Source organism: Oncorhynchus masou, chromosome 23 (assembly GCF_036934945.1).
Source record: "Oncorhynchus masou masou isolate Uvic2021 chromosome 23, UVic_Omas_1.1, whole genome shotgun sequence".
Lineage (NCBI taxonomy): Eukaryota > Metazoa > Chordata > Actinopteri > Salmoniformes > Salmonidae > Oncorhynchus > Oncorhynchus masou.
This window is the reverse complement of record NC_088234.1, coordinates 46,558,042-46,577,533: the sequence shown is the minus strand read 5'-3', so window position 1 is coordinate 46,577,533 and position 19,492 is coordinate 46,558,042. Positions and strand designations below refer to the sequence as shown.

At 43.6% G+C, this 19,492-nt stretch overlaps 1 protein-coding gene across 1 annotated transcript in view; it reads right to left on the bottom strand.

Annotated features, from left to right (window-relative positions):
- The window catches only part of pygb (phosphorylase, glycogen; brain), a 36,543-nt gene that overhangs the window by 12,345 nt on the left and 4,706 nt on the right, over nucleotides 1-19,492 (bottom strand). Inside the window, exons 2-9 of the mRNA XM_064932253.1 lie at nucleotides 17,556-17,657; nucleotides 15,470-15,548; nucleotides 15,215-15,318; nucleotides 15,004-15,135; nucleotides 14,748-14,859; nucleotides 13,456-13,538; nucleotides 6,275-6,418; nucleotides 5,416-5,508 (exon numbers count right to left, since the gene is read on the bottom strand). Coding sequence (XP_064788325.1) covers nucleotides 5,416-5,508; nucleotides 6,275-6,418; nucleotides 13,456-13,538; nucleotides 14,748-14,859; nucleotides 15,004-15,135; nucleotides 15,215-15,318; nucleotides 15,470-15,548; nucleotides 17,556-17,657 — 849 coding nt within the window. The remainder of the gene's footprint in view (nucleotides 1-5,415; nucleotides 5,509-6,274; nucleotides 6,419-13,455; nucleotides 13,539-14,747; nucleotides 14,860-15,003; nucleotides 15,136-15,214; nucleotides 15,319-15,469; nucleotides 15,549-17,555; nucleotides 17,658-19,492) is intronic.

Below are 19,492 nucleotides of genomic sequence, written 5' to 3'. Positions count from 1 at the left end.
ATATATACACACACACACACCTCACAGTTGCAGTGCATATGTCCCAACAGGTTGTAGAGCGAACAACGCAATTATCACGAGACATAGGTTGTAATACGGCTTTTCTTTCCTGGCTTTGCCAGGGATTTTACCCACGCACCCCTACTGTAAATAAATTAAACAAGCGCCTGTATTACTGTTTTGTATTATATTACTGGAATGACACACCTCATTCAAACCATGATAAAGCTGCTAAAACATGCTATTCTGGTGCAGCACATGCGGCCTACAAAGTCACAAGTATAGGCTAACAAATCGGAATTTGAAATATAAATAGGGCCTATTTGTATAATTAGTAGGCTGCCATATTCCTTTCATAATATTTCCACTAATGTTATTAGCCTACCTCCTCTTTCTCTGTATTGTTGCTTCTTTCCTTCCTCGCTTTTAACAGTTAAATATGTTTAATTGTCCTCATCGTCATCATTCGAATGGCATCCTTGAGTAATGTAAGACCTGAAGTAGATGCAGACGGCGTCCACCTCCCTTCACGAAGATTGAACGGTTATAGGTTTGAATAAATAACTGCTATAGCCTACAGACATCGTGCGTTTGCTTTTCTTTCAAACTACCGGTGAGTTCTACTGTGTGCTGTATTTAACATTCAGCAAAACAAGGGCTTGCGTCTCTCTACTAAGAGTCTATTGGTATAAGAAATGCAACAACAAAAAATGTCCAGAAAGCTATTCTGGTCTAGCTCTCCCTACATGGGACTTAATAACTTCTTGGTGACAGGGGGGGCATTATAGAGTAGCTTGGATGAATAAGGTGCCCAGAGTAAACTGCCTGCCACTCTGTCCCAGATGCTAATATATGCATATTATTAGTAGTATTGGATAGAAAACCCTCTGGAGTTTCTAAAACTGTTTGAATGATGTCTGTGAGTATAACATAAATCATATGGCAGGCAAAAACCTGAGAAAAGTCCAACCAGGAAGTGGGAAATCTGAGGTTTGTAGTTTTTCAACTCTTTGCCATTCCAATATACAGTGTACATGGGGTCATATTGCACTTCCTAAGGCTTCCACTAGATGTCAACAGTCTTTAGAACTTTGTTTGAGGCTTCTTCTGTGAAGTGATGGCGAATGAGAGGGGATTGAGCCAGGTGTCTGGCAGAGTGCCACATGCTCGTGAGGCACGGTCACGAGAGTCAGCTCTCGTTCCATTGCTTTTCTAGACAAGGGATCTCTCCGGTTGGAACATTATTTAGGATTTATGATAAAAACATCCTAAAGATTGATTCTATACTTATATTACAGGTCGTAGAAACTTGTCAAACTAACTTTTTGAAATTTTCGGCCGACGTTCGGCTGGACCCGAACGAGTTTGGATTTGTTTACCAAACGCCCTAACAAAAGAAGCTAGTTGGACATAAATTATGAACTTTATCGAACAAATCAAACATTTATTGTGGAACTGGGATTCCTGGGAGTGCATTCTGATGAAGATCATCAAATGTAAGTGAATATTTATAATGCTATTTCTGACTAACGTTGACTACACAATATGGAGGATATCTTTTTGGCTGCTTTGTTGTCTGAACGCTGTACTCAGATTATTGCATGGTTTGCTTTTTCCGTAATGTGTTTTTTAAAATCTGACACAGCGGTTGCATTAAGGAGAAGTATATCTCCAATTCCATGTATAACACTTGTATTTTCATCAACATTTATGATGAGTATTTCTGTAAATTGATGTGGCTCTCTCCACAATCACTGCATGTTTCAGAACAACTGAACGTAATGAGCCAATGTAAAATGAGAATTTTGGATATAAATATGCACTTTAGCGAACAAAACATACATGTATTGTGTAACATGAAGTCCTATGAGTGTCATCTGATGAAGATCAAAGGTTTGTGATTAATTTTCCCTCTATTTGTGCTTTTTGTGACTCCTCTCTTTGGCTGGAAAAATGGCTGTGTTTTTCTGTGACTTGGTGGTGACCTAACAATCGTTTGTGGTGCTTTCACTGTAAAGCCTTTTTGAAATCAGACACTATGGAATGGATTAACCTCTTACACCTATGGTGGCGCTATTTCATTTTTGGAAGAAAAACGTTCCCGTTTTAAACAAGATATTTTGTCACAAAAAGATGCTCGACTATGCATATAATTGCTACTGTTCGAAAGAAAACACTGACGTGTCCAGAAATACAAATATCTTCTCTGTGCGTGCCCTTTAACTTGAGCTTCAGGCAAAACCAAGATGACTTGGCATCCAGGAAATGACAAGGATTTTTGAGGCTCTGTCTTTCATGATCTCCTTATATGGCTGTGAACGCAAGAGGAATGAGTCTGCCCTTTCTGTCGTTTCCCCAAGGTGTCTGCAGCATTGTGACGTATTTGTAGGCAGATCATTGGAAGATTGACCATAAGAGACCACATTTACCACGTGTCCGCCCGGTGTCCTGCGCCGAAATTGGTGCGCAAAAGTCACCTGCCAGTATTTTTCCATGGGGCACAGAGAGAAAGCAAGCTTCCACGAACTGCATGTCAATGAAGAGATATGTGAAAAAACACCTTGAGGATTGATTCCAAACAACGTTTGCCATGTTTCGGTCGATATTATGTAGTTAATCCGGAAAAAGTTTCACGTTGTAGGTGACTGCATTTTCGGTTCGTTTCGGTAGCCAGGCGCAATGTAGAAAACGGAACGATTTCTCCTACACACAGACGCTTTCAGGAAACACTGCGCATCTGGTATGTGGCTGGGAGTCTCCTCATTGAAAACATCAGAAGCTCTTCAAAGGTAAATGATTTTATTTATTTGGTTATCTGGCTTTTGTGAAAATGTTGCGTGCTACATGCTACACAAAATGCTATGCTAGCTTAGCATACTCTTACACAAATTAGTCAATTTCTATGGTTCAAAAGCATATTTTGAAAATCTGAGATGACAGTGTTGTTAAGAAAAGGCTAAGCTTGAGAGCAAACGCATTATTTTAATTTTATTTGCGATTTTCAGAAATCGTTAACGTTGCGTTATGCTAATGAGCCTGAGGCTTAGTCACAATCCCGGATCCGGGATGGGGAGTTTCAAGAGGTTAAGGAGAATGTTATCTTTAAAATGGTGTAAAATACTTGTATGGTTGAGGAATTTTATTTATGACATTTTTGTCATTTTGAATTTGGCGCCCTGCACTTTCACTGGCTGTTGGCGAGGTGGGACGCTACCGTCCCACATATCCCAGAGATTAACGGAGAGTGGCCAGCAGTGCACAGGTGCGTACGTATTCTGCAAAAGAAAGAGGCTATAAATTAGAAGCTTAATAAGGCTAATACTGCACTGAATTAATTACCTGAAACAGATAGGCGAGGACATACAGTTGAAGTCGGACGTTTACATACACCTTTGCCAAATACATTTAAACTCAGTTTCACAATTTCTGACATTTAATCCTAGTAAAAAAAATGTCCCGTCTTATGATCACCACTTTATTTTAAGAATGTGAAATGTCAGAATAATAGTAGAATAAATTATTTATTTCAGCTTTTATTTCTGTCATCACATTCCCAGTGGGTCAGAAGCTTACATACACTCAATTCGTATTTGGTAGCATTGCCTTTCAATTGTTTAACTTGAATCAAACATTTTGGGTAGCCTTCCACAAGCTTCCCACAATAAGTTGGGTGAATTTTGGCCCATTCCTCCTGACAGAGCTGGTGTAGTGGAGTCAGGTTTGTAGGCCTCCTTGCTCACACACACTTTTTCAGTTCTGTCCACAGATTTCTATAGGATTGAGGTCAGGGATTTGTGATGGCCATTTCAATACCTTGACTTTGTTGTCCTTAAGCCATTTTGCCACAACTTTGGAAGTATGCTTGGGGTCATTGTCCATTTGGAAGAACCATTTGAAACCAAGCATTAACTTCCTGACTGATGTCTTGAGCTGTTGCTTCAATATGTCCACATAACTTCATGAGAAAAGAAAATGTATCTATTTTGTGAAGGGCACCAGTCCCTCCTGCAGCAAAGCACCCCCACCCCTGTGCTTCACGGTTGGGATGGTGTTCTTCAGCTTGCAAGCATCCCCCTTTTTCCTCCAAACATAACAATGGTCATTATGGCCAAACAGTTCTATTTTTGTTTCATCAGACCAGAGGACATTTCTCCAAAAAGTACGATATTTGTCCCCATGTGCAGTTGCAAACCGTAGTCTGGCTTTATGGCGGTTTTGGAGCCGTGGCTTCTTCCTTGCTGATGTCGATATAGGACTCGTTTTACTGTGGATTTAGATACTTTTGTAACGGTTTCCTCCAGCATCTTCACAAGGTCCTTTGCTGTTGTTCTGGGATTGATTTGCACTGGTGTTTATACTTGCATACTATTGTTTGTACAGATGAACATGGTACCTTCAGGTGTTTGGAAATTGCTCCCATAAACCAGACTTGTGGAGGTTTACAATTTCTTTTCTGGGGTCTTGGATGATTTCTTTTGTATTTACCACTATGTCAAGCAATGAGGCAATGAATTTGAAGGTAGGCCTTTAAATGCATCCACAGGTACACCTCCAATTGACTCAAATGATGTCAATTAGCCTATCAGAAGCCATGACATCTCTTTCTGGAATTTTCCAAGCTGTTTAAAGCCACAGTCAACTTAGTGTATGTAAACTTCTGACCCACTGGAATTGTGATCCAGTGAATTAGAAGCCAAATAATCTGTCTGTAAACAATTGGTGGAAAAATTACTTGTGTTATGCACAAAGTAGATGTCCTAACGGACTTGCCAAAACTATAGATTTGTTGCCAATAAATTTGTGGAGTCATTGAAAAACGAGTTTTAATGACTCCAACCTAAGTGTATGTAAACTTCCGACTTCAAATGTATATGTCTCAATCTTCAACAGGTCTATCTATTTTGGATGCCATTTCAGATGGAATTGATGGAGAGAGAGAAAGACTGCTCACGCAACAATTCGAGTGATAGTCTTTTTTTTAACTGCTGCTGCAATTAAAAACAATATACATCTTTACAACAAACAAATAAGGGGACCCCTGAAAGGAGATGTGTAAATTAGGCATTCAGTCCTTATATTACTGTATCATAGGCTATGCTGCAGCAGATGTAGACCTACCTGTCGCAAGAAAAAACCATGATGATAGGTCTATATGCATTGTGAAGTGCACTACATACGGAGATGGGCTGTCAACATGAATGTTGATGATTGATCAGGCAGACCACAGAAGCAAGTTTAAGACAATGCATATAATTTAACAGTTCCATTTTACATCATGCTGTTGATATAAATAAATGTATTAAAAATCACTGGTTTCCCTCAGTTATTTATCCCGGGTAAAGAGAGTGGTTTTTGGAGGCAAATCTCGGTTACTGAGTTCCCGCCATTCAACCCTAGCCTGGGAGAATACGTTACCTTGTCCCAGTCCAACTTCTCCACATCCACTAGGATCCTCATCAGCTCAGGGATGGCCAAGGCAGGGTGGGTGTCATTCAGCTGGATGGCCACCTACCAGTGGATGGAGAGAGTGTCAGTCATGGCCATGGTTTAGGCCTCACTCCCCGCTAACTGAGAGATCTACTGCAGCCCTCATCCTCCACAACACTCGTTCTGCCAATCACATTCTGTTAAAGGTCCTCAAAGCACACACATCCCTGGGTCACTCGTCTTTTCAGGTCGCTGCTGCTAGCAACTGGAAGGAGCTGCAAAAAAACTCAAACTGGACCATTTTATCTCCATCTCTTCATTCAAAGACTCAATCATGGACACACTTACTGACAGTTGTGGCTACTTTGCGTGATGTATTGTTGTCTCTACCTTCTTGCCCTATGTGCTGTTGTCTGTAGCCATAATGTTTGTACCATGTTTTGTGCTGCCATGTTGTGTTGCTACCATGTTGTCATGTTGTGTTGCTACCATGCTGTGTTTTCATGTGTCGCTGCCAAGCTATGCTGTTGTCTTAGGCCCCTCTTTATGTAGTGTTGCAGTGTCTCTTCTCGTGAGGTGTTTGTCATATATATATTTTTTTTAAATTCCATCCAGCCCGTCCCCGCAGGAAGCCTTTTGGTAGGCCGTCATCGTAAATAATACTTTGTTCTTAACTGACGTGCCTAGTTAAATAAAGTTTAAATAAAATAAAAATTGGTTGTACTAATTGTAAAATGTGTAATATTAAAGGTTGCGTATGGGATTTGAGGAACAGTAATAAGGTTGGGTTTATCAAAGAAAAAAAAACAATTGACAGCTCAAAATTGGATATAGTGAAATACAAGACCTTCTCTGGGAAGGTCTCAAAGGAGGTCCTGACAGGGTCTCTGCAGCCAAACTTGGAAGACTTGAAGCGGCGGATGATGTCCTGCAGTGTGGCGGCCACCACAAAGTACTCTTGCTTCAGACGCAGCTCCTTGCCCTCAAAGAACTGAGCACACACACTTTAGAATGATTACACAGTCTATTCTCAAAGCAATCACTCAAGGGCAAGTTGACCCCATGTGGTGAATACCTAGCATCAGTTTAGCGTCGGACATAGATTTGCAGACGTTATCGCAGGTGCAGTGAAATGTTTGTGAATAAATAGTATATCCAATGCATTTGGAAGGTATTCAGACCCCTTCACTTTTCCCACATTTTGTTACGTTACAGCAGTCTTCTTAAATTGATTAAATAGTTGTCCCCCCCCCTCAATACTGCATAATGATAAACCAAAAATAGATTTAGACATGTTTGCAAATGCATAAAAAACAAAACTGAAATATCACTTTTACATAAGTATTCAGACCCTTTAATCAGTACTTTATTGAAGCAGATTTGGCAGCGATTACAGCCTCAAGGCTTCTTGGTTATGCCAAGCTACAAGCTTGGCATACCTGTATTTGGCAAGTTTCTCCCATTCTTCTCTGCAGATCCTCTCAAGCTGTCAGGTTGGATGGGGTGCGTCGCTGCACAGCTATTTTTCATGTCTCTCCAGAGATGTTAGACCGGTATCAAGTCTTGGCTCTGGCTGGGCCCCTCAAGGATTGTCAGAGACTTGTCCCGAAGCCACACCTGCGTTGTCTTGGCTGTGTACTTAGGGCCGTTGTCCTGTTGGAAGGTGAACCTTCGCCCCCAGTCTGAGGTCCTCTGGAGCAGGTTTTCGTCAAGGATCGCTCTGTACTTTGCTCCGTTCATCTTTGCCTCGATTCGGACTAGTCTCCCAGTCCCTGCCGCTGAAAAACATACCCATGGCATGATGCTCCCATGCTTCACCGTAGCAATCAGAATGACCAGGTGATGAGGGTGCCTGGTTTCCTCGAGACGTGACGCTTGGTATTCAGGGCAAATAGTTCAATCTTGGTTTCATCAGACCAGAGAATCTTGGTCTGAAAATCCTTTAGGTGCCTTTTGGCAAACTCCAAGCGGGCTGTCGTGTGCCTTTTACTGAGAAGTAGATTCCTGTCTGGCCACTCTACCATAAAGGCCTGATTGGTAGAGTGCTGCAGAGATGGAAGAACATTCCAAAAGGACAACCATCTCCACAGAGGAACACTAGAGCCCTGTCAAAGTGACCATTGGGTTCTTGGTCACCTTCCTGACCAAGGCCCTTCTTCCCCAATTGCTCAGTTTGACTGGTCGCCAGCTCTAGGAAGAGTCTTGGTGGTTCCAAAATTATTCCATTTAAGAATGAAAGCCACTGTCTTCTTGGGGACCTTCAATGCTGCAGACATTTTTTGGTACCCTTCCCCAGATCTGTGACTCGACACAATCCTTTTTCGGAGTTCTACGGACAATTCCTTCGTACTCTGGGAATATGGCTGAATATAAACCGTGTAGTTATTCCCTCTGCAAGGCAATCAAACAAGCAAAATGCCGGTACAGGGACAAAGTGGAGTTGCAATTCAATGGCTCAGACACGAGACACGGCTGGAGACACGGGTCTACAGTAAATCACAAAAAGACTACAACAAGAAAACCAGCCACGTCACGGAAACCGACATCACGCTTCCAGACAAACTAAACACCTTCTTTGCACGCTTTGAGGATAATACCGTCATGGCTCGCTAACAAGGACTGCACCCCCCCCTCCTCCGAGGCCTACGCGAGTAAAGATTTAAACGTGTTAACACTAGCAAGACTGCTGGCCCAGACGACATCCCTAGCCGCATCCTCAGAGAATGTGCAGAACAGCTGGCTGGTGTGTTTCCAGACATATTCAATCGCTTCCTATCCCAATCTGCTGTCCCCACATGCTTCAAGAAAGCAACAATGACTGAACTAAATGACTACAGCCCCGTAGCACTCACTTCTGTCATCATGAAGTGCTTTGAGAGACAAGTCAAGGATTATATCACCTCCACCTTACCGGTCACCCTAGACCCACTTCAGTTTGCGTACCACCCCAACAGGTACACAGACGATGCAATCGCCATCACACTACACTATCCCATCTGGACAAGAGGAATACCTATGTAAGAATGCTGTTCATTGACTACAGCTCAGCCTTCAACACCATAGTACCCTCCAAGCTCATCAAGCTGGAGGGCCTGGGTCTCAACCACAAACTGTGCAATTTTGTCCTGGTCTTTGATGGGCCGCCCGCAGGTGGTGAAGGTAGGAAACAACATCACTCCGCTGACCCTCAACACTGGGGTCCCACTAGGGTGCGTGCTCAGCCCGCTCCTGTAATACCTGTTCATCCACGTTATTTTAAGAAGCAAGGAAAGGGAATTAGAAGAGGGGGAGAAGTGCACTAGGTACTTTTTTAAGAAAATAGTTAGTAAGGGTAGGATTATGACAGGATTGAGAAACAAGGACGGGGTTTTAAAAACAGACACAGAGGGAATAAAGGAAGTGGTCGAAGACTTTTATGGGGAACTGTTTGGGGTAAAAGATGTGTGCGAGGAAACAATGGGGGACCTTTTAACATACATTGACAAGACCCTACCCAACACGGACGACCTGAAAAAAGACCTGACGAGGACAGAAATCGACCAAGGACTGAAGCATTTTAAGAGGGGTAAATCACCGGGGGAGGACGGCCTCCCTTTGGAGTTTTATCTGACCTTTTGGGATGTTTTAGCCAACGAACTTCTGACTGTTTTTACTGACTTTGAACACCTCGACAGACTACCCGACAGTTTTAGAGTGGGGATCGTGACGCTTTTACACAAGAAAAACGACAGGACGGACCTGAAGAACTGGAGACCGATTACCCTTTTAAACTTTGATTGTAAACTTTTTACCAAGGTTTTAACACTCAGAATGTCTTCTGTTTTAGGGGAGGTGATCCACCCGGACCAAACCTGTGCCGTGCCCGGAAGGAAGATCACGGACAGCCTGATACTGATCCGAGATGCCATCTGTTATGCGAGAGACAGAAACATGCGGCTTGTAGTCCTAAATTTAGATTTTGAAAAAGCCTTTGATCGGGTCTCGCACCAGTACCTCTTTAAGGTACTGCAAAAAATGGGTTTCCCTGACAGGTTTTTAGCTTGGGTGGGACTGCTGTACGGGGACATCACCAGCAAAATCCTTGTAAATGGGCATCTGTCAAAAGCAGTGGGAGTACACTGCGGCGTCCGTCAGGGCTGTCCTTTATCTCCTCTTCTGTTCGTGGCCTGTATTGAACCACTGGCACAGGTCTTGAGAAGGGACCAAGGGATCAGTGGGGTGGGTATCCCGGGGATGACCGCCAAGTGCGTCTTTTACATGGACGACGTCAACATTTTATGTACCGACCTTTTATCCGTCGACAGGAATCTGGACAGGACTGACTGGTATGGACGAGCCTCTGGGGCGAGACTGAACAGAGACAAGACAGAGGCCCAGTTCTTCGGACCATGGGCAGACCCAGACTTGACCAGACTACCTCTGACAGTCAAACGGACGGACATAAGGGTACTGGGGGTAAAGTTTGACCGGGGGGGAGGAGGGAGCGGTAACTGGAGTGGAATCCTGGGGACAGTAAGACAGAGACTGGGTTTTTGGGGACTGCGACAGCTGACTCCAGGGCAAGGTTTTAATCATTAAAGCTGTGATTTTACCTGTGCTTTTACTAATCAGTTCTGTTTTTATCCCCCTCGAAGGAGCATTTTAGACCTGGAGCGGATGCTTTTCTACTTCCTGTGGGGAGGCAAGTGGGAGAGGCTGAGGAGGGAGGTGGTCAAGAGGCCCAGGTCCAAGGGGGGGAAAGGCTTGCCTGACCTCTACTTGTTCCTGGGCAGCCGCTACACAGCGTTACATCTGACTCTTGCCACCTCCCCGGTCAACAACAAGACTCAGGCCCTCGCACGGTTCTGGCTGGGATCTTACCTCAGGACTCTGAGGCTGATCCCAGTCGACCTGCGAGCCCCAGTCTCTTTCCTGCTACCCCCCCCCCCTACGTCCAGCTCCAGAAGTTTTTAAGACATTTTGAACTGGAAAAAGAAACAGTCACGGTTTTAACAAAACACCGCTCTCTTCTCTCTCTTGTGCAGGATCGGGAACCAGTATGTCCAGTGCGCGGGCTCGCGATAGGTGAGCCCACAACGGTTTGGCGCAACGTGGCCCACCCTGCTCTCCTGAATCGGCATCGGGACCTGTCCTGGATGGTCGCCCACGAGATCCTCCCGGTCAGGGCCGTTATGCACTCACGGGGCATGGCGAGGATATCCGCGTGCCCCCGACCAGACTGCGGCCAAGAAGAGTCGGTGAGGCACATGCTCTGGGAGTGCAGAGCCGCCAGGGACCTGTGGAAGGAAGCAGGCCCCCTGATCACCTCGTGTCTGCCAGCAGGGGAGGACCTAACACCTCAGCTCGTGCTGTATGGGGTGGGCCGAAGGCCCATTCCATCGAAGACCTTCACCAAGCTCTGGTCCACCCTCACGTGCCTGAAGGAAGCACTGTGGTCCTCCCGTAACCTGCTGGTAGCGAAAAATGTAGAGACCACCCCCCAGGCAGTGGCCATGGTAGCCACGGAAGCCCTGGGGTGGTACGGAAGAAGGGGGGCCTCGACCCCAAGCGAAGGGTCCCCCACAACACCCTAGGTCCCGGCGGCCACGGCCTGACAGCGCTGCGGCGCCTAGGGCGATGCGCCTAGGGGAGGGATCCCCTCTGGGCCCCGAAGGACGGGACGATGATCCATTCAGAAGAGCAGGATGAGGTGAGCTTGATAAAGACTCACCCCGCTCCTGTACAAGGGACTGAAGACAGCCTTTAACAAAGTGGCTTTTTAACATGTTTTTCATGTCTTAAAAATGTTTTACCTTTGTTAGATCATTTGTACACATTTTAAATGGCTTTTACAGATTTGATGTTTTTACAAGGAAAGTACTTTTATTCATAGTTGTTTTCATTGGTTTTAACAACATGTACTTTTTAACAAATTTAAATGTAACCTTCAAATGCTGTGTTTTATGCTTTGTTGCCGTTTTTATGTGTATAAATTATGTAAAAAATGTATGAGCTGTTTTTAAAGGAATTGTACTAATAAAACTTTTCCAAAAGAAAAACCTGTTCATCCACGACTGCGTGGCCATGCATGCCTCCAACTCAATCATCACGTTTGCAGACGACACAACAGTAGTAGGCTTGATTACCAATAATGACGAGACGGCCTACAGGGAGGTGGTGAGGGCCCTCGGAGCGTTGTCAGGAAAAACAACCTCTCACTCAGCATCAACAAAACAAAGGAGATGATCGTGGACTTCAGGAAAGAGCAGAGGGAGCACCCCCGAGCCACATCGGCAAAGTGAAATGGTCCACACACACGCAACAGCGCCTCTTCAACCTCAGGAGGCTGAAAGTTTGGGCTTGTCATCCAAAACCCTGACAAACTTCTAGATGCACAATCGAGATCATCCTGTCGGGCTGTATCACAGCCTGGTACGGCAACAGCACCACCCTCACCTGAAAGGCTCTCCAGAGCGTGTTGCGGTCAGCACAACACATCACTGGGGACAAACTATCTGCCCTCCGTGACACCTACAGCACCCAAAGTCACAGGAAGGCCAAATAGATAATCAAGGACAACAACCACCCGAGCCACTGCCTGTTCACACCGCTACCATCCAGAAGACGAGGTCAGTACAGCTGCATCAAAGCTGGGACCGAGAGACTGAAAAACAGCAATCACTAACTCAGAGGCTGCTGCCTACATTGAGAAGCAATCACTGGCCACTTCAATAAATGGATCACTAGTCACTTTAAACAATGCCACTTTAATAATGTTTACATATCTTACATTAGTCATATCATATGTATATACTGTATTTTATACCATCTATTGCACCTTGCTTATGCCGCTCGGCCATCGCTCATCCATATATTTATATGTACATATTTTCATTGACCCCTTTAGATGTGTGTGTATTAGGTAGTTGGGGAATTGTTAGATTACTTGTTAGATATTACTGCACTGTCGGAACTAGAAGCACAAGCATTTCACTGCACTCGCATTAATATCTGCTATCCATGTGTATGTGATCAATAAAATTTGACTTGCTTGGTTTTTGCTCTGAGGGGACCTTATATAAACAGGTGTGAGCCCCTTTCCAAATCATGTCCAATCAATTGAATTCACCACAGGTGGACTCCAATCAAGTTGTAGAAACAGAAACAGGATGCACCTGAGCTCAATTTTGAGTATCATAGCAAAAGGTCTGAATAAAAGTTATAATATATATATTATATATATAATATATATTATATATATATATATATTATATATTAATATATAATATATATATATAAATATATAATATTATATATATATATATATAATATTATATATATATAATATATATATATTATATATATATATATAATATATATATATATAATATATATATATATTATATATATATAAATAAATAAATAAATAAATATACACACTTTTTTATGTGCACAAAAAAATCTAAAAACCTGTTTTTGCTTTGTCATTATGGAGTATTGTGTGTAGTTGCTGAGGATTCTTTACAATTTAATCCATTTTAAAAACAAGGCTGTAACGTGACAAAAGTGAAGGGGTCTGCATTGTATCACACGACCATGTCAGATACAGCAGGAGTATGTATGAGAGGCGCGGGTTGATCCAACTTTTACCAAATGCTGCTTTTATTTAACCAAGGGATAAACTGGGGCAGGCATAGACCTCTGCTCCACCCATACTAACTATGCTACACATATCTACATGCATCTTGAGTAATACCATTCTCAGTAGATGTTGAGCAACCTTGCGGTTTCCTCATCCTAACTTGAACAGCTGACGTGCTTCGCGTTACACATCGGAGTCTGCAGCACTGAGGAGATTGTGCTGAATGCTGTACTAAGACACCGCCACAACACATCCCTTATGACCTTATTAGGTCATGGCTGGAGAGAACGCACCACCCCCATGTGGCCTAGTGAATGCCTTTTTCTCACACACTATTGCTGGTCATTTTCACTTTGAGCACTTGCAGAATGTCATCTCTACTCCATAAGGGTTAGATAGATACTCACATTGTCGTTGGGATAGAGGACGCGTGAGATGTTCTCAGCCAGGTTGCGGTCTAACACAGCTTCAATGTAGTCACCAACATTGACTGCACAAGAGAGAGGGGACCATTTAAAATGATACATCAGCAACCTGTCAAGGTTGAGGACAGTCTCTTCTTCAAAGGCTTTAGGCAGCTTGGCTGTTGTGGGTCCTGCTGTGGCTGAGCAGTATAGGTACACAGTATAAAACAGCATAGATGATCTACGCCTCACTTTGAAAAAAGGGTTTATAACTGATCCTAATGCAATTGAGTAGTGGTTGAAAGAAAGGTCACGAGTGATGTGACTTGTAGGTTTGTCCCTTGCTGTAACCACTCGTCGATTACATGAGCCCAGTTGTTTCTCATGGCTACACATGCTTGCATGGTAAACATTAACTCAACCAAACCTGCCTCTCATGCTCGTCTAAATACAGCTTGGTAGACCACACACACACTTCACTTCACTAGGAGAATGGCACACCATCTTAGTATTATGTAATGTCACAGCATTTGAAATGGGATCCCGTGTTGAATTTATTTTGGCTGAGCGTGGCCAACTTCATTAAGGATTTTCTGCACAACAGTAGAGAGTTCCTGGAAACAATCAGCGTAGAAATCACCCTAAGCTCCATGTCCTAAGAGGGTCGTATCCATGGGTAATGTTGGCAGGCTGCCCTCTTCCCTCCCCCACCAATGGGGCAATGGCATTGTGTTGGTACAGGGAGCAACACTTTGTATTCCAAACAGCTTCTTTTTTAAGGTAACCATCTCACCCCCATTGCCACTCTTTGCATCAATAGCCATTAATCTTGGCCTGATGTTATATTAGCATAATTTCCCTGGCTCTCTGTCCACATGCCATATAAGAGGAGAAACCAAGAACCCAGAATAAGAACTACTGCAGGCCAGATGGCTTTGTAAGTAATAAATATTATACAAAGAAAAATCTGGATGTATTTTCCATAAATAGATCCTTAGAAACTCAAAAGAAATGTCTGTGCAAAACTGGACTCACAGTTCAAGGCTGGGCTCAAGGTCTACATTCCACAGTTCTCTAGAGATGAATTAGCTCCCATAGACAGCAATATAACTTCCATTATCAATTGTGACTAGTGTGTTCTTAACATAGGCCTAGCAAGGGGTCTTTCAGGCACCTGAGGGTATCAGCTACAGTTGGATTAAAGTTTCGTGTCGTGTTACCAACCTCTATTGACAACAGGCTATATATCTTAACAGCTAAACAGATCTATGCTAAAAATGGGCATGGAGACGTACATTCCTGCAGGTTGAAGTCAATGGGTGCCTTGGCAGACCACAGTCTCATGGTGTTAACTGTGTTGTTCTTGAATCCAGGCACAGGAGTGTCATAAGGCATAGCCAGGACAACCTAGGGAACAAAGAAAAAAAAAAGAGTATTAGGAGAAATTAAATGGAAAACAGAGAATTTAGAAGAGAAATGCCGATCGATTCAAATGTTTTGTCTGGGATCACATGGTGTATGTGTACACGTGTGTCTGGTGCACAGACTCACCTGGGTGTCCACCCACTTTACACCCTCTGCTGTTTGCTCCACTCGGCCATAGAAATGCACAGGGAGCATGTACTCTGGACGAGCCTTCTCCCACGGGTTCCCATACCGCAGCCAATCATCAGCCTCCTCCACCTGAGAGGGAACAAAAATATGTACGGATGCAATATCACAATAACCGCTAAATGTGACCAAGAATGCCATGCTCCATTACCTGCCAGCCATTGGAGATCTTCTGGTTAAAGATGCCAAACTCATAGCGGATACCATAGCCATAGGCTGCCAGGCCTAGAGAGGCCATGGAGTCCAGGAAACAAGCTGAAATGGAAGAACGTGTGACGGTCCATTTCTTATGGTATGCTCTACTTACATTTGCCTGCGTTGGGTGAGATGTTCAAGTTCACACAGATCATGTTCGAATGTCTGAGTGTCACAAGGCATTTGTGACAAAGAGTGTTTGAAGCCTTACCTGCAAGGCGGCCCAGTCCCCCATTCCCCAAGCCAGCATCCTCCTCGATCTCCTCCAGCTCCTCTATGTCCAAGCCCAGCTGGTCAACAGAGAACTCATTAGAAACATCTCCTATACAGCCCCAGGCATACATCAGCATCAGGTGCCAATAGAGTTTGACATGAACTTGAGTAACCCTTGTCTGCATTGTAGAAACTTCAAGCACAAGTAGTCCTAATAAGCCTACTGTTAAGGTTTGAATTTAAGCAATACAGACACAGCAGTATGTAGCCTACTTGCAGGTTAGTTGGTATGTGGTTCTTTATTTTTTATCATACACTTGTAACATCATGTTCCTTGTAGATTGTGTTCCGATGAAGAACAATGAGGAAATAAAACAAATATAGGCCTACATTTCTCTACTGAGTGAGAACCGACTGCTGTTGACTCTCCCAATGTAGGCCTCCTCGTCTACACAACGTGGCCAACAGACCTCACACTTGCAGGCTGTGACGCCTTGTTTTTCATAGGGAGATTCTCTTTTAACTTAGTGCAAACAAAAGGGTGCACTGTCCTGAACAAGAAGATTGTTAAAAGCTACAGATATTGTACATTAGGTCTAAATCTCATGTTGCTTTTGAGGAGACCACATTGGCTAGGTCTACTAAACAGATATTACACTGAGAAACTATACGAGAGGCATGGTAGCCTCTGCCCCAGTATCTGTCAGTTAGAGATGTCAACCATGAGTCTGGCGGGTCTCATCTCGATCGCCCAAGGAGGCTCCAATTCAAACTCACAGACAGCTCTGCAAGCGTTATGTCAAAATGTGTTAGTTATTCACCAAATATGGATTTTTGCTGAGCAACTATCTTAAATGTACTCCCGTTACGGCCAGTATGTACTTCCAAAAAAAGGTCTATATAAAAATATAAAAGCAACCAGGAAAAGAAATCATCATCTTCGGCACTTCCAATGTATAGAGCTGTTGTAGACTTCCAACCTGCACTGTAATGACGGATTTAAATTGGAGGTGTCGAATGGGCATGTTTTTGGTTGCATGTACATATTTATTTAGACCTTTTTTGGAAGTACATACTGGCCGTAACAGGGGTAAATGTATTAGTTATTACCAAATATGGATTTTCACTGAGCAACTAACTCATTTTAACATTATAACGCTTTACAGAGCTGTCTAATGTGAGTTTGAATCGGAGCTTCCAGGGCTTTAGAGTGGAGACAAGTCATACTCATTGTTGACATCTCTAATGTTCAGATACTGGGGCAGGCAGCCTCAGTAAACAGTCTGTACTGATAGTCTCTAAAACATCACTGGCAAAGGCACCTTAATCATGAGAAATAGGGTTACAGATACTAGCATTAAAGACATGCTCTGGAACTTTGGCGACTAAGTATTTTATAAACCTCCCGTTTTGGGATGGATGTGTCAATGTGTAGTTCAAACATGTATAATCTATGAGTAGAATTACTGTCTCACTTTAATTGGCCACGAAATCCCTAGTTTGAAAGCAACTGTTTTTCTAGAAGCTGTGCTGCATCATTTTCCCATAATGTTCCCCCACGTAGGCCAGCGCCCTAGCAATTTGAGATCTAGCCAATGAGCTTCAGCCCGTCAACATTTGAGTGACAGCTAGCAAGATGTACAAACAGCAAAACAAGAGCTTGCATTGACGTGGTACACAATTTCAGGGAACACTTTTTGGCTGTAGAGCGCTACTTTCAGAACTAGTGACTAAAAAGCATTCAAAAATATTGAAGAAACTCTTTAAATCCCCATTGAAAGATAAAAGAAAGGGAGGCCTTATAAAACATGTATTGGACAAATGGCAATATGACCCCCCCCCCCCCCTTCGAGTCAGAACACAGTGAGCTTCAGTGCTGGAGCTGGACTGTGACACTGGTGATGAAAGCATTGTACCTGGGAGAGACACTAATAAGCCCATCACACAAAGTCAGGTCTGATTTTGGACTAGGGATGGATACGTGGGGAGTTTGAGGCCCACATCTTCATCCTGACTGTATGGCAGGAGGTACAGTTTTTATTTGATTTTTTAAAGACACTGGCAGTGCAGGTGTATGGTTTTACCTGGTAGATGGCTTCATCGCAGGCATTCTGCAGGCCCAGGTTGATCATGGTGTTCTGAAGGGTTCGACCCATGTAAAACTCCAATGATAGATAGTGAATCCTCTGAAGATGACAGATGGGTTTCAGCATTTCAGAGATATGTAGACAGTCAAAGAAACGGTCTGGAAAAAATGATATACTGTAGGCACAATGACTCAAACACTTTGTAGCAAAACAGATGTGTGACCGGTCATTCAGTGGCGCTAATCAACTTGAGATCATCAGAAGCTGAAGAATCTGTGCTACAGACTTGAGCAAAGTTGGGTCAGCATGACATCATAAATCACTAACACGCAGTACTGCAGACCCTCTGCTCAGCACTTGGTCACTTGTAGCCTAACGCATCTCAGATTATTCACTGCTACGACTATTCCCCCTCAGTCCTCCACCACCCTCACCACCCCCCAGAGAGGAAGCAATACCATCAAGTCATTGGTACTGTTGAAATTCAGAACCCATGCAAAGCTATGCTAAGGAACGTGTCAGCTTGATTGTTGCCAGAGCAGGAGGGAAAAAAGTATTTCTCAGATGAGGGACTGTTTAGTTCCACACAATGGATGGCATGGGGATATACTGTTTGCAAGAATTTAGCTCTGAACAACACACGGTTGAAAAGCCAACAGGTTTTTCTGTTATTCATTCAAAGCCATCACCCTGTCCATAAGGTCTGGAACTGGTCATTGTCTCAGATCACGTGCATTGGTAGAATCATTTGTTAGAGAGAACGTTACATTATGCTGCTGGGATCTTTAGGTTTGGCTGGAGCTCAGTGCTTTGTCACCACTGCAGCTGGTAATTTACTGATTGTACTGCATTGATTGCTCACTCTGAATTCAAATAATTCCCTTTCCAAGTAGAAAGGAAGCCTATGGCAGACAGACCATGTTTAGCCTGATGAAAAGTGAATGTAGAGAAATGTATACATTTTCAGGCCCATTACACTGTGATGCAGGTTATGCAATATCTGGCATGTTTCCAGCATGTTCATGCACAGATATGTAAAAATGCTTACTTACTACCCAACAACGCAGAGAGAAAAAAATGTGATAGAATAGTAAAACAATAACATGAGGAATAAATACACAATGAGTAAAGATAACTAGACTATATTTCACTGACGCTTCAGTGCTGCCAAAATACGCTTGTCTAAACGCAAGTACGCAAGTACATTTGGAATCTAACTTTCTTATAATGAAAAAATACTTTTTCAAATACTAAAGATACACTTTTACTGTACGCAGTTTAGGAAAGTTGCACTCAGCTGTATTTGAGAAACACAGGAAAAGTGGAATGGTCCAATGTAAATGCCTGCGCAAGGTGGGAGGATGTGTCGCTTCGCACAGTAAGTGTATATTTTGTATTTTAAATTTAAAAAATTCTCGCTATGAAAGTTAGGTTCCAAAAGTTTTCCAACCTCGTATCGCTGGTGAGGCGTATTTGCGTTAAGATTGAGCGTCGGGATTAAACAGAGCATCGGGAGTGTACTTCGCGAGGGAGCAGGCTGTGATCAGTACCATCTCCTGAGAACCTAAGGGGGGCCGGCTGTAAACTGGGTATACCACACTTGGGTTCTTGAGAGCTATGCTATTGGTAGCCGAATGCCTGAAAGTAGATATTCACCGGTGTGTTAAATTACTACTCAGCCTGGTCTCAGACTAGACGTAACATAGTAAAATGTCAAACCGAGCCACTCAAATTGGTAGGATATGTAATGTTTGATTTGGTTACATAAGACAGGTGGCTACGGGCCTCCCGGGTGGCGCAGTGGTTCGCGCCCAGGCTCTGTCATAACCAGCCGCGACCGGGAGGTCCGTGGGGCGAAGCACAATTGGCCTAGCGTCGTCCGGGTTAGGGAGGGCTAGGTCGGTAGGGATGTCCTTGTCTCATCGCGCACTAGC